Genomic DNA, 14,167 nt, shown 5'->3' on the forward strand with positions numbered 1-14,167 from the left:
CTTTAAAAATTCGAATAATTGAAATGAGACTGAAATAAATAAGTACTATCTGTTTATTGTGCAATGCCCCACCAGTGGCGTAACGATGAGCCTGGGGGGGGGGGCTCCTGGCCCAAAGGGCCCCCTATCAGGAGGCCTAGCAAGGGCGTCCGCAGAAATGTAGTACAAGGGGGGTCAGTAGGTCATATAGGTGTAACACACTACTTGATACTATCTAAGCGGAGCGCCACCATTGGTTGGCGCGGAGCGCACGACTTTTTTTTTGGACAAAAATTACTCCTAGATCGTCGGAAAAGACACTTCCCGTTCAAGTTGCATTTACACATTGGTTATTTTGAGATCTCATGTCTTAGGATTTTGACTTTCAATAATTTCAGTAATGCATTATGGGTCAGTAAGCAATGAACATAACTAGAGAACTGTTGGTTGGGGGCAATCATTGAAATGTCAAATACTTAACTTTTTTTTTAATTTTCCAGGGGTGGGCAAGTTCCCCCCACCCCTTTCCCCCTACTGTATGGAGTATAATGGAGACTACTGTACAAATACAGTTATCAAACCTAAACATAGTCCCCATAGGAACCCATAGGAGTTGCGCCCCACATTCTTTTCATTTCGAAAGACGCACAGTTTCAAGTTCATTACATACTGAAGGCTTCGATTCTCTATATGCCTTCAGTTTAGGGAAGATCTTGGGATTTTCTTCCCTAGATATCGCGAGATATTGCTAGATATCCATACAGTACAGTGCCCTTTGCATTTTTCGGGGCCTGATCCTGGGGAATTGCAAAGTCGGGAGTGGTCACACTCCATGTAGGTCAGTGCACGACCTCTAGACGTCACTAATACACAACCCAATCACTTGTTATCGATGAAATGGTGTGTTGCCGGATTTTGTCAAGATCGTCTTGGTACTACGGGCGAAGGTCATTAATTAAGTTTCGTAACTCATCGGGAAGCGATGAGAGGGGTGGGGCGTAGGGTTGTTGGCGCGCGTTTTCATGCAGATGGGAACAATCTCAAGGAGTGGTGGGTGCGTCCTTTTCTCCCTTTTTCCTCTTTCTTCTTTTTCTTTTCCCTTCCTTCCTCTCTTTCCTCCTATTTTCCCCCTCTTTTTTCCCTTTTTTCTTCTCCTTTTTTTTCTCTCCTCTTTTTCTTACCCGGGGGGCGCGCGCCCCAACGCCCCCCTGAATACGCGCCTGTTAACCTCCCATCAGAATTGCCCGACGTTGCATGTCAAAGCTCAAGGTTCATTTGAAGTTGGCTGTGCTAACGATAAGGTTCAGTGAACTTAAGATTGGCTTATTCTCAGTGTACTCAACTTATGGTATATAGTACGCTACCTATGCTTAGTTTATTGTTTCATGCGTATCAAGGAAGAGGCTGCGATGCACCCGCGGCAAGATTACAATGATTACGGTACTTTACACATCCTGAAAAGTTTGGAAACCTGCTGGCGTTGACAATTTCTGTACCTATAATTTTTGAGAACTTCTTATATAACCCCCATGAGAGTGGGTCTCTTTCCTTTCCTCTAATCCCATTCCTTTCTTCTGGTTACTGGAGGCGTGAGCAAACTGATCTCCAAACAAAGCCTGATCACCCCTTGGTAAATGGCCTCGATTACGCCATTACTTCCTCCGTGATAGATAAGAAGACGTGTCTTAGGGTGACCTGGTCCCGTGGAAAACAATAACATTTTACTTCTCTAATTCGGGGGGGGGGGAGGGGCAGATGGGTGTGTACACATCCTATCCCACGTTTGGAAAACCCCACACAACAAAGTTAAAAGTAGTTATTAGTATAATCTTACGAATATCGGCCTCATCGAACTCAGGGCCACGCCACCCTATAGAACCGCCCCACTGGGCCTTTGTGAAATGTGACTAGTCTAGCTAATGTCAGATTTCCTATGCCTACAAATCATGACATATGGGTTATAAGTATCGAAAGGCATCGAAAAAATGTTCAACAAAAAATAAACTCCTTAAAAATGTAAATGTTTACGCCATATACTACAGAAAGAAAGAAAAGAATTAGCCAATTACAGCACGATATGGTAGAATTAAGCAAGATCTCCAGAACCACGTGAATCTATTCCTATATTTACTAACGACCAACCTCGCAAAGTTCTTCTCACTAGTAAAGCAACATTATGATATTAATTTTACGACATTACAATGTAGTGACAAAACCGATATATTAAGGCGTTAGCAAAATAACAGTAGTAAAAGAGACTTACCCAGTAACGCATTCTGTGGTACCCATTTCAGTATTTTGGTATTTTCCCCTTAATTTAAGGATACTTCATCGTTATGCCGCCACAGAACACGCAGCGGAAGTCGTTTAAATACGTTAGAGAACGTCTTGATTTGGTCTCCATGAAGTAAATCTGGTAAAAAGGAACCCTAAACCAGGACCCAATGAAACAACAAACATAGACACATTTTCATTCTTTTTTTTTCATCCAACAACAACCTTAAAAAGTTAACTTCCCTTGAATGAAAGCCATGCTTAACGAAAATGCTTGAAATGTTTTGCCCCTCATGCCAATGCTATATCCTAATAACGTTTTGTACGGAGAAGATATGAATTTTCCAAATATGGAGACATTTTGTGAAAGCATCTGGAAGTTCAGCTAGAAATGATTTTTAACAATATTTAAATCATTTAACCACAACTAGAAAACACTGCAGTTTGATGTGATTTTTGCTACAGAGAATATTAGCAGCTAATCAATCATTCCAAATGTACCAACTTGATTTTTAAGGATAAATCAACAAAAGATTTAAATTATTAATAGGATTGATTAGCGGCAAGGGATGGGTTGGCTTATTCAAATTTTAAAATTTCATATTACTTTACTGTTACTTCATAATTAGAACAGAAACATGTTATAGGAGATTATAGATTATACATTTTTGTTCTGGCTCACCAATGAGAAAATAGTAATCCCGTGCTCGCCAGATCCGTCGACAAAACTTTCCAGATCCTGGGTAAAATACAAAGAATTATAAAGATTCCATCATGAAAACGAAGAAAATATGTCAGCGATAAATAAATTGCAAAATGGTTTCTTGACCGCATATTAAGACCACGTGAGGAACTAAGACCAAGAATCATTATCATTTTACGAAGCATTATGGTGTAAGAAATGTTAAAATAAAGTTTCAAAAAGACGTTCATAATTTCTTCCAAAAGCATGTTACCCGACGACAAGTCACATGCATGTCATTGGACTATGAGATTGCGAGTTTGGGATTCGTCAAATTTAAATAATGCATGTTTTAAAATGGTAATATACGGCAGATTATGGCGGCCATGCAAAAAAAAAAAAAATATGTAAACCATTGATATAGCCTATTTAACAGTCAACATTTTAAAAATAAAAAATAAAATAAAATCGAAAAAAAAACATTTAAAAACGAAAAATAAAAAATTAATGTAGTCACACTTTCAAAAAACATTTGGATCTGACTGTGCAAGTGTAAGCAGACTTTCGATGTGCGTTCTGAAAGTCTCGGTGTGGATCGAAACCACCTTATTCGGCAATAATTCATCATAGGGTAATCCTATGCTGAAATTGAGCAATTCTAGCTTTAGAAAATGATATTTTTGTTTTTCGTTTTAATTTTTTCCTTTTCGTTTTAAAAATATGTTTGTCGTTTTAAATTTTGTTTGTCGTTTTAAATGTCTTGTCTTATATGGATATCAGTTTTTTATATTTTATGGGCATGGCCGCATCAGTTCTCCGTATTAAAACTTAAGTTGCACACAAAATGTGCTAACTGAGATGAACGCCTAGGTTTTCACAAATAATCAAACTGAAACAGGCGTTTCACCTTCAGCCCACTGTTCAACATTTTACGTCATCGAAACATTTCATCGATTATGTGAACCTTTAGCATTGTGTGGAAATAATTCACTGCAAGCGTTACTCATAGGTGTCTGGCGTTTATAAGGTGGGGGCGGGGAGGGGTTTATCACCAATTTTTTTTGTGAAATTTTGTGCACCCTAAAATTGAATGCAAGATAAACGGCCTTTAAAGCGCTGAAAATTAAGAAATTTATATTTCTAATAATACCAGCGAAACATATTGCTACGTAACAGAATTGCGTTAATAAACAGAGGAACTATTCCCTGCACAACCCGCTCCCAAGCTCCGGTGGTCGTACACATGCACCCACTTCACCGATTCAACCGTCCATGACGGCTCATCAACCCCGCAAAGAGTGAGCAAAGTCATCCTAGACAGAATCAACAACGCCGAAAGGGATGCCACAAAGGTCAACCAATGGAGAAACACGTCGTCTGTCATAGAATGGTTCAAGAACATACACAAGACAAGGACAAACACACTTTCATCAGCTTCGACATTGTAGAATTCTACCCTTCCATAACATGAAACCTACTGGAAAAAGTCACGGCAAAAGAGTACACATACATCTCCAACCAAGACACCAAAATCATCGTGTACTCCAGGAAGTCACTCTTATTCGACAAAGGCACGCCTTGGATAAAGAAAGGGATCAACGACCTTTTTGATGTCACCATGGGCAGCTACGGTGGGGCCGAGGTATCCGAGCTGGTAGGACTCTACATCCTAAACACTCTAGCAAAGGAATACGGAAAGGATAACATTGGGTTATTCAGAGACGACGGGCTAGCAGTGTTTAAAAGCACCATCGGCAGTAAAGCAGACCGCATCAGAAAAAATATGACCAAGACATTTAAAGAACTCAGCTCAGCATTACCATCGACTGCACCCTGAAGATCGCCAACTTTCACGACGTAACTTACAACCTGAACACCGGAAAAAAAACTACCCCGACAGGTAACCCAACGATCGCCCAATGTACATCCACAGCCAGTTATACCACCGTCCCAACATCACCAGGTACCTACCAGCCTCGATAAGCAAACGCATCTCCTCAATCTCACCGTGACACGACGAATAAATCTTCAAGAAAGCCTCACCAGTTTACGAGAAAGCATTAAAATTAAGTAGCTTCACTGAGGGTCTATCCTACATCGCAATTGAAAAAAAATTACTCTTTGCAATATTTCGAAAACCATTTCTGAAATATGTATGTATGTACGTACGTGTGTATGTATGTATGTATGTATTTTAGATCCTCCTGCAAGCAGGAACTCGCGAAGAAGCCTCATTAGCTATCAAAGCCGCAAGCTGACCGAAGTCAGTTTCTTAGATTCATATTTAACGCCCATGATTATGCATTGTCAGTTGTCAAAGACTGGAGAAACAGGGATTTGATAAACATTTGTATTGAAATTTACCTTTACGTGCAGGCTTAACCTTTTTCATTTTCAAGATACTCCATTAAAGAATAAACATGATGACGTCATCTCCTCATTTCAATTACTACATAAACACCTCCCCCACCAGACACAAGTTTCGGAGGGGAGCGAGTCAGGTCAATTAGCCTACATACTCAGTGGGGTAGAATTTGTTTCCTGTGGCGGCACCACGCCTGCATGAAAATCATTGATGTGAAAAAATATATTATTAGGTACCATTCCCTGCCATCCTCTAGCAACCACCCCCTACCCCCACTCCCGAGTGTAATGGAGGTCCTAATATGTTAATCACACTCAAACATTGTCCTTATATCTTAGGTCTGTATACAAATTATGGAGATGTCGTATATACCTGGTTTTTACGCTTCAGGGTGGAAGGCTATGTAGTTCAAGCAAGGAGCACACACATACTCAATAGAAAAAGGTGTAAAATATCGTACGAAGCTCGTGACGGGATAATGAAGGAACAATGATGACTTCGAAGGGGTGAGGGAGGGGGCTCAGTAACATGATTGACCCTAGGCCCGAATTGGTCTTAGCTCCCATGTATATTAATGCAAAATGTAAATTTGCTAAGTAATCTGCACTAATTAAATTTATCCGTCTGATTTTAGTCTATAAGTGCCCTCTCAGTTTTCCTCTGAATGCAGAAGATTCGTAACGCATGGAAACATCATTAAATTAATTTCATGAAATTTATTGTTTGATAGAGAAGTTTCAGCGTACTTCTTACAAAACTGTTATTTAATGGTATATTTGCACAAGGTTTACAATTGTGTGCGATTTATATATACGATTGATGGCGTTCCCTGATGAGTATGGTGTGACCAGATATATATCTAAACATTTTATCTTAATCTAGCTACATTCTTCAGTTTATTCTTCTTTGATGAGCTGATGCTCATTCTCCTTTGGATTTGCTTATCTTGGCGGCCTTTCCCTTGCAGCAACAATTACACAGCCTTTTCAAAATGACGTAATCGATATACAGGCCAATCAAACTACTTACTGCAGTAGGCTATATGCATACGTACACGTCTAGGCTAATATATTTCATACTCAATATTCATAAAAGGAGTAGCTGCAAAGAGATACGGCCATAGTGTTACCATCGTCGCAATAGGCCTAAGGCAGACATACAGTGTGAATGGTAAGGAAGCTTTTGTGCATGTGTGAGTGAGTACATAAACTTTATACATTGTAGTCGGCCTATATATAGCCTAATACAAAATCACATTCTTCTAATTGGCTGTTTATTAACTCATTTGTATTCAGTAAGTGTCTTCATTTGTATAATTTCGTAACAGATTATAGTTCTTTGCCCATGCATTTGGAAAGGAAAGTTTTTGTTTTGTCATTTCGTTTGGACTTCAACATCGTCCCAGCTGTAGTGATTTGCTTTGAGCTATATTATACATGTCATATTTTCATAAGTGGTTGGGTTGTTACATGCATTATGTTCTCCTATCCTACTTTTGGTTATTTCTATATTGCTAAATGTTTATGTAAGCTACAGTGATGAACACTCACCGGTTCCCTTGTATAAAAATATACATTCATGGAAACTCAATTATTATTTTACATCGTTTTTGACAACGAGAATACCAATTTTAAATCGCTTGAAAGTGTATGTGTGATTTGTAATTTGGCAAGAAAACCCCCACCGAATTTCTTTGTATGTTCTAACTTTATGTTTTGGCATTACTGAACAAAGTTAACAATATATGTATTCTATGAGAGCATCATGACTGTTCGTGATACAGCAATTTTTTGTGTTGCAGATATTATCAGATGCTATAAATGAAACAATAGGAAAGTTCAAAGTACAGTTGAAATATTATTTTATTATTAGTTATAATATTAATTTCAATATCGGATGATTTACAGTAAGATTAATGATTAATTATTGTTGTGCTTTGAGAGATGTTGACTTGGATATACTGGGATACAGTTGGAACTCAGCTATCATGTAATTCGATTCATCGAATTAACCTGCTTACAAATATTCCCCAATCGGATAAGTTATATCTAAGAGTTAAAAGTTTATAATAATTTATAATTTAAAAGAATTTATATAGTATAAAAACCATGAAAATGTAAGCAAAACTAGAAACTAACTTGAAACTCTTGAAAAGATCATACTCTGATTATGATCTCTGTCTCCCTCTTACAGTAAATAATATCTGGAGGTGGTCCTTGTATATGTTGGAACTATCGACTCTTGAAGTTGGAAGAAAAGTATGGAGCCATATCCATCAGTACCGTTATGCCTACCAAGTAATTTCACCTGGGACCCACAAATCAGAGACATACAAGTGGACAACAGTAAACCGCGAGGCGATGTAACAGTATGCAAAGAAGGACTTGCAATCCTTGAAGGTGTTAAAGACGATTATGTCATCGTCATTTGCATTACAGGTCCAGCCCGTACCGGGAAGTCGTACTTTTTGTCACAATTTCAAGAAGGCGTGACCTTTGATGTAGGTCACACAACGACATCAAAGACCACGGGAATATGGATTGCTTTGGCACCTAATTCGGTGACAACGACTGACGGGAAAGTCGCGCGTCTTGTTCTTTTGGATGCCGAGGGGTTAGCATCTACATCCAAGATCGACCATGATGAAAGCCCTGAAATATGGGATAGAAAAGTTTTCACCCTCTGCGCTCTGTTCAGTTCCTATTTGATATACAATAGCAAAGGTATTCCTACAAATGATGATTTAGACAAGCTGAGTTTCATGTCCCAGTTTAGTTCATCTATCCAGGGTCACTTATCAACACCCGGAGAAAGCACGCAAACCGCTGTTGATATTTCTCCATATTTTATGTGGCTAATAAGAGACGCCGATCTCCAACCTGAAGTAGAGGGCCAAAACTGTGCCTGGAAGAAATTCATACTATCTTCAGTCCTCTGCGTAGAAGCTGTTGCAGCAGCTAGACACCCTCGAAATGCCATTAAAGCAGCTATCAGAAGGTCATTTCAAAACTTTGATGCGCACGGGATACCTCCACCTCAAGTGAAACCTAAATGTATTCCAAATTTGCCTTTAGCCGAAGACATGGAACAGATCGGCAATGAGTTTTTATGTCAGGTTTTAAAAGTTAAAAACCACGTTCTCACCTGTGCAGAAGTGAAATCGATAAAAGGTTTTCACGTAACCGGCCAACAGTTGGCTTTGTATGTGTCATCATGTGTAAACGTTGTGAACAGCGAATGCGATACGTTACCTATACAAACTGCCTGGGAGACTTTGCTTGAAGCAAAATGTAACGCAACTTTGATTGCGATCAAGAAAAAGTATGATGACCACGCAAATCAAATAAAGTTTCCTGTTTCAACTGAAGACATTGACAGTTTTCATGATAAGGAATCTGCTGAGGCTTGGAAAGCATTTACCGACTTTAAAGCCTCGACATTCGACGACAGAAGCGTAAAGCAGTACAGGAAGAAACTTGATTCAGCTCTCAAAGAAAAATTTCATACCATAATGACCACAAACTACACAAAATCAAACGATGCATGTGAGAAAGTGATGAAATCAGCAAAGAGAAAGCATTTCGATCCAAAGTGTTATTTCACAACCAAACTGACAATTTCCGTTTTGGAAAGTGCGAAGGTAACCGTCCTGGCAGAATACGACAGAGATGCACGTGGGCCAGCAAAGGACAAGGTAAAAAGGAAGTACGGTGAGGATATGGATGAACAATTGTGTCAATTCGCACCGCTTATTGCAGAACGTACACTTTCTGGAGCAGAGATTGAATTTAAAGAAAAACTGGATGCTCTGTTAAAAGAGGGTCCTCTTGAGAGTCAAGATGCATCTGCGAAGTTCTCTTCAATCTGCCAAATTGTACACGAACATTTTGAGGCAAGTTCTCATGGAATGGACGATGTGCTCAGTCGTGAATGCATCGCAAAATTGGACTCGGTGATGTCCGACGCCGAGACAGATTTCTATCAACGGAACGATGACCTTTCCTCCGAATACTGTAAGAATTTGATGACTAGGTTGATAATCAAAATTTTAAAACCATCGATTGACAATCATGACATGTTCGTGTCATATGACAAAAAGATGTCATCTATTCTACAACAGTACGATGAGAATGCTAAAGGTCCAAAAGCGGACGAGGTGAGAGTTGCGGCGGTCTTACAGATAGACAAAGATATCAAGAGGGCAAACGAGCAACGTGTGTTAACGGGAATAACAGCAGGCATTGAAGTAGCAGCTGTGGGGCTTGGAGCACTAATTGGCGGAAAGACAGGGGCAGGTTTGGCCGCAACCGCCACCGCCGCCGTCACCGTTGCAGCAAAATCATTGCGAACAGATATCGACCAAAACGAATAATGTTGTATCATTTCTATATATGGGCTTACAATTTTTTATTCATACCATCTCTTCGAGAGCTATGGCTTAAAGGTTGTCATGGTTTATAAAGTATGGTCGGAAATCCTATAAAACAGAACATGAAACCTATGGCATTCATTCAGTTTTCCTCGTTCATTTAACCTTTTTCAATAGACCTGATATCATTCTTACGTATATAGAAGGTTTTTGTTCTCCGTGAATGGGAAACGATTATCTGGTATCGTATACCAATGCTGAATATATAGCAGCTCAAGTATACGGTAAATAGATTGGCATCGTCTAATGAATCTGTGAACACACAGATATGTCTGAGAAAGCCTCCATGCACGAAAATCAGTATATATAAATAGCCCGTAAGTAGGCATACAACTGTATAAGTTCAAAGCCAACGATTTATCTGGACATCTGCAGATCTATTTGACATATTAAATTATATGGTGTTGTATTCCACAACATGATTATTTGTACATATCGTAAATAACGACCTCTAATATATGTCATGGGGGGTCGTGAAACCATTAACGTTGTTTTAGTCGAGTTTATCTTAAATATTACAGATTTGGTAGTAACGGGACTTATCACCTTACTAGTTGTGTACATTTCCAAATCAGATGATTAATGACCATTTACATTCAACTTGAAATTGTTAATGCCAGGGCAAACATTCGTAGATGGCGGAAGAGTAACTCGTTCCTATATTCGTCAAAGCGAACTGTTATAATTGAATTATCGTATGTTAGTTTACATTTGCCAATCTGAATGGATTTACTGACCAGGTCAGTCCTTTTTTCTACTATGAATGGTCAAAATCTAATGGCAATGCCATGGCCAGGTTTGACTTTCTGTTATGTTCAGAATTGTATCAATTTTGACAGAGGCGTTTACGCACTTGATGATTGTCGTAGACTGACTATATTTATTTTGGTTTAAGCAACGACTTTGCGACCTTTAATGGACCGGGGTCTAATTTTTGACAAATAATTATGTTCTACTTTTGTCTGCATATGTACATTTAGCTTTTCTGTTTTAACGAGGATGGCTGTATGGATTGTTGATCGTGAAATAGCTATATCGCTAATTATGTTGTCCGTTCGCTTCAATTTCATGTTTTACCTTGTAGTTTGAAAATCGCGATGGTTTTGTATGTTTATCTTTATTTGGAAAAATGTTATACACAATCTGATAAAATTAGCATTGCGAATTTGCGTCTGCGAATTGGATCACTTTAAAACTGTAATTAATTGTGATTAATCATAATCTAGCTTCCACTAATAATTATTTTATGCCACGGTGCACTAATCACCATTTTTAAAGCTGTACACTAATTTAGCAAACTAAAGGTATACCTAAGGTGAGAACCTGAACTTAATTGCCTAGCTTATTTATCATGATACTTTAATACATAAATTTCCAAAATATTGTGATATTACTTTCACATACAATGATGTTGACTTCTCAAACCTCAGAGTTTGAGGTGTATTAGACACGGACCTGACCAGGGTAACGTTTCGTTAGTAAAATGTTCCGAGCAAGATGATGCCCATGAGGTCAGGGGACAAACTCTTTCAAAACGTTAAGACAAATCCTGCCCCGTCTTGTCTGGCAGTCTTGTAATATGTGTTATCATGCGCCACGACGATCTAAAACCTTTAAGTTTCTGAATTTGTTGTTCATTCGTGACATTGACAGTATTAACACAACCCATCATTAAGCGATGTTAAGAACTTCAATGTGTTGGATTCAGCATTTGCAAGACGAATCCCGATAACAGGAAATACGGATTGCAGTTATGAAGAAACAGTGTAGCAGATATGATTCCATGATGTCATATTTAGAGTCATTCTGGTTTTCAGCTTTTTGTCCGAGGGGACACGCATACGATTTCACCAAAAGAAATAAGAATTTCATTTTGTTTGGGGAAGTTTGTTATCCCGTTTTTCTTTTTAACATAGAACAATGATTGGTGCTTGGGTTTATGTCTGCTTGAATGCAGCAAGTCCAACTTTAAATACAGTTACGAGTGATTGTAATTCAATTATTACCTTGCAAATAAACATCACAAAAGATGATCTTTAAATGCTCTCATTAATCACAGATTGATGCTTTAAACACACTGTTAAAAAAATTGTTGTAAAATAACGATAACTTAATGTTCCATTACAACAGAATTGTTGTACAATTACATCACATGTATGTTTAATGAATTGTTATTGACTCTCTGTTCAAAAAGTTCAAAAACAAACGTTTTCTCTTTAAAAACAAATTTGTAAGGTACACATTCAGTGTCAGAAATAGTTTGAATTTCCAATGCATGTCCCTTAACTAAGAAATGTTGTTAAAATACACAACACATGTGCGTATCGAATTTCTGTTCAAAAACACACGTTTTCTGTCCAGAAACAAGCGTACAACGAAAACATTTGTTGTGATGTCCGGGCACGGAGCTGAAAAGCCGACTCAAAATTGCTGAAGACGAAGAAGGTAATTCGCAATAACAAACACTGACGAAAGTCGGTAGTAAAGTTATAACACAACTTGTATTTACAGAGATATTTACACCGTTCATCACAAAAAAACACTAAAAGCAAGGTGACATAATAACTGTATAATGAGACTACGGAGAGCCAAACGTTCCATAAATGTCGAAAAAGAAAGTGAAGTGTCCAAGTTAATATATATATGTCCAAATCGATATCAACATGTTACAATTCGATATCAGCATGTTACAATTCCATATGAACATGTCGAAACAAAATACAATATGCCATTGCGTCTATCAACATGTCAAATTCAACATCAGCATGTCGAAAACTTGTAACAGCATGCCATTACTACATTGGTCATGTCAACATGCTATATTTACGTCGTGCTATAATTTTGGCACTTCGGCGCGCGCCAACGTTTCGTATATGTCGAGATTTATTTCAGTATGTCCAAAACTTGTGTCAGCATGGTGAGCGAAGAGTAGTGAAGTATTGCCATGACAACGTTGCACATGGTTCGTGTCGTTCACACGGTACTATGGTTGAATCATGGAGCTATAAACAGATGGAGAAAACCCACTTTGAAGTATCATTGTAACCGACAAAATTTGATCGCCATAAGTAAACATGCCTCAGGGCACAAACACGAGTAAAGCCATCATCAGCTATTACGTAATCCTGGTACAAAGGTCATTTCGTATCTAGCGCCCCTCACAACATAACAACAGACACTCCGATCCTAACGTATATGTAATTGAAATAGTATACACAGTACTCATATATGTTACGTTACGCATACCTGTAAGAATTTCGATCGGAATATATCTTTCATTTCTCACCGAATCATGCGAAGATTCGTATTTAATAATTAATTGTTTATCTCAGCATATATTTCATCGCAATATATGAACAAGTAATGGCGAAATAGGTACTTTTAGTCAAGTGTAAGGGGCTTTATTATCTTGCCCATATACTTTATACTTGTTATCTTTATTTTTGGTGGGCTTCTTGTACAAGCTACGGCTTCCAAGCCCTTCCACCATTTTCTCTCCGAAATTTCCATTATTTTTCTTTTATATGATTTATTACTTATTATTTTCTTTGCATGGTATTGTCTTCACAGTCCTATTATTATATAAACATTGTGAGGAAATGGAAAAATAAATGAAATGAAATAAAACTTTTCTTCGTTCGTTAGGCAAATAACGTTAGTGCTGTTTGTTATTGCATTGGGAACCTAGTGTTATAAAATTAACAAAATTAATTTAACACGAAACATGGCTGTCAAAAAACTTTGCATCCGCCGAGGACATTAGAAATGTTCATGCTACAGGATATAGTTGAATTTATGGTGAAGCTGATGATTGAAGAGTTTGAGAGGCTGGATGTTCCAGACGACATAAATTTGGAAGATACATTAATTGTTGAAAAACATGAGGAACAAATTCTAAGATAATTAGCAGGTTATGTGCCATTTGCCCTTAAAAAAACGTTACATGAAAGTTAAGAGTACTCAGAATGCTTTAATATTTTTACAGTACTTAAACTGTATGTCTGTTGCAGGTGAAGGTCACAGTTTTTTAGATGAGTTGCGACCAATGGGATCGACTCACACACCCACCGCCGTGCCTGCCTATGCCAATCACGGGAATACATCGATATATCAAAATTACGTAATCAGTTCCTGTTCCTGTTTCGGATAAACATCTCTCGTTACCTCCGCGGAGCGCAACAGATGTAACCCCTGAGGGAACGAAACGTATCTCACTAAGGAAAAGTCGTAGCTTTCCGCTACAGTATATTCAACCATAGTACCGTGTGAACGACACGAACCATGTGCAACGTTGTCATGGCAATACTTCACTACTCTTCGCTCACCATGCTGACACAAGTTTTGGACATACTGAAATAAATCTCGACATATACGAAACGTTGGCGCGCGCCGAAGTGCCAAAATTATAGCACGACGTAAATATAGCATGTTGACATGA

At 38.3% G+C, this 14,167-nt stretch overlaps 1 protein-coding gene across 3 annotated transcripts; it reads left to right on the plus strand.

Annotated features, from left to right (window-relative positions):
* Positions 1-6,080: 6,080 nt before the first annotated feature.
* Positions 6,081-13,356, plus strand: LOC139978896 (guanylate-binding protein 2-like). 3 transcript variants are annotated; one of them, XM_071989455.1, is made up of 2 exons: positions 6,081-6,496; positions 7,494-13,356. In XM_071989455.1, exon 2 carries the CDS (start codon positions 7,561-7,563, stop codon positions 9,670-9,672), a length of 2,112 nt encoding a protein of 703 aa, XP_071845556.1. In that variant the 5' UTR covers positions 6,081-6,496; positions 7,494-7,560; the 3' UTR covers positions 9,673-13,356. The 3 variants fall into 3 exon arrangements, with proteins under 3 accessions (XP_071845556.1, XP_071845558.1, XP_071845557.1); XM_071989457.1 differs by having other exon boundaries at positions 6,081-6,492; XM_071989456.1 differs by having other exon boundaries at positions 6,081-6,470.
* Positions 13,357-14,167: the final 811 nt, after the last annotated feature.

This window comes from Apostichopus japonicus, chromosome 13 (genome assembly GCF_037975245.1).
Source record: "Apostichopus japonicus isolate 1M-3 chromosome 13, ASM3797524v1, whole genome shotgun sequence".
Taxonomy (NCBI): Eukaryota; Metazoa; Echinodermata; class Holothuroidea; order Aspidochirotida; family Stichopodidae; genus Apostichopus; species Apostichopus japonicus.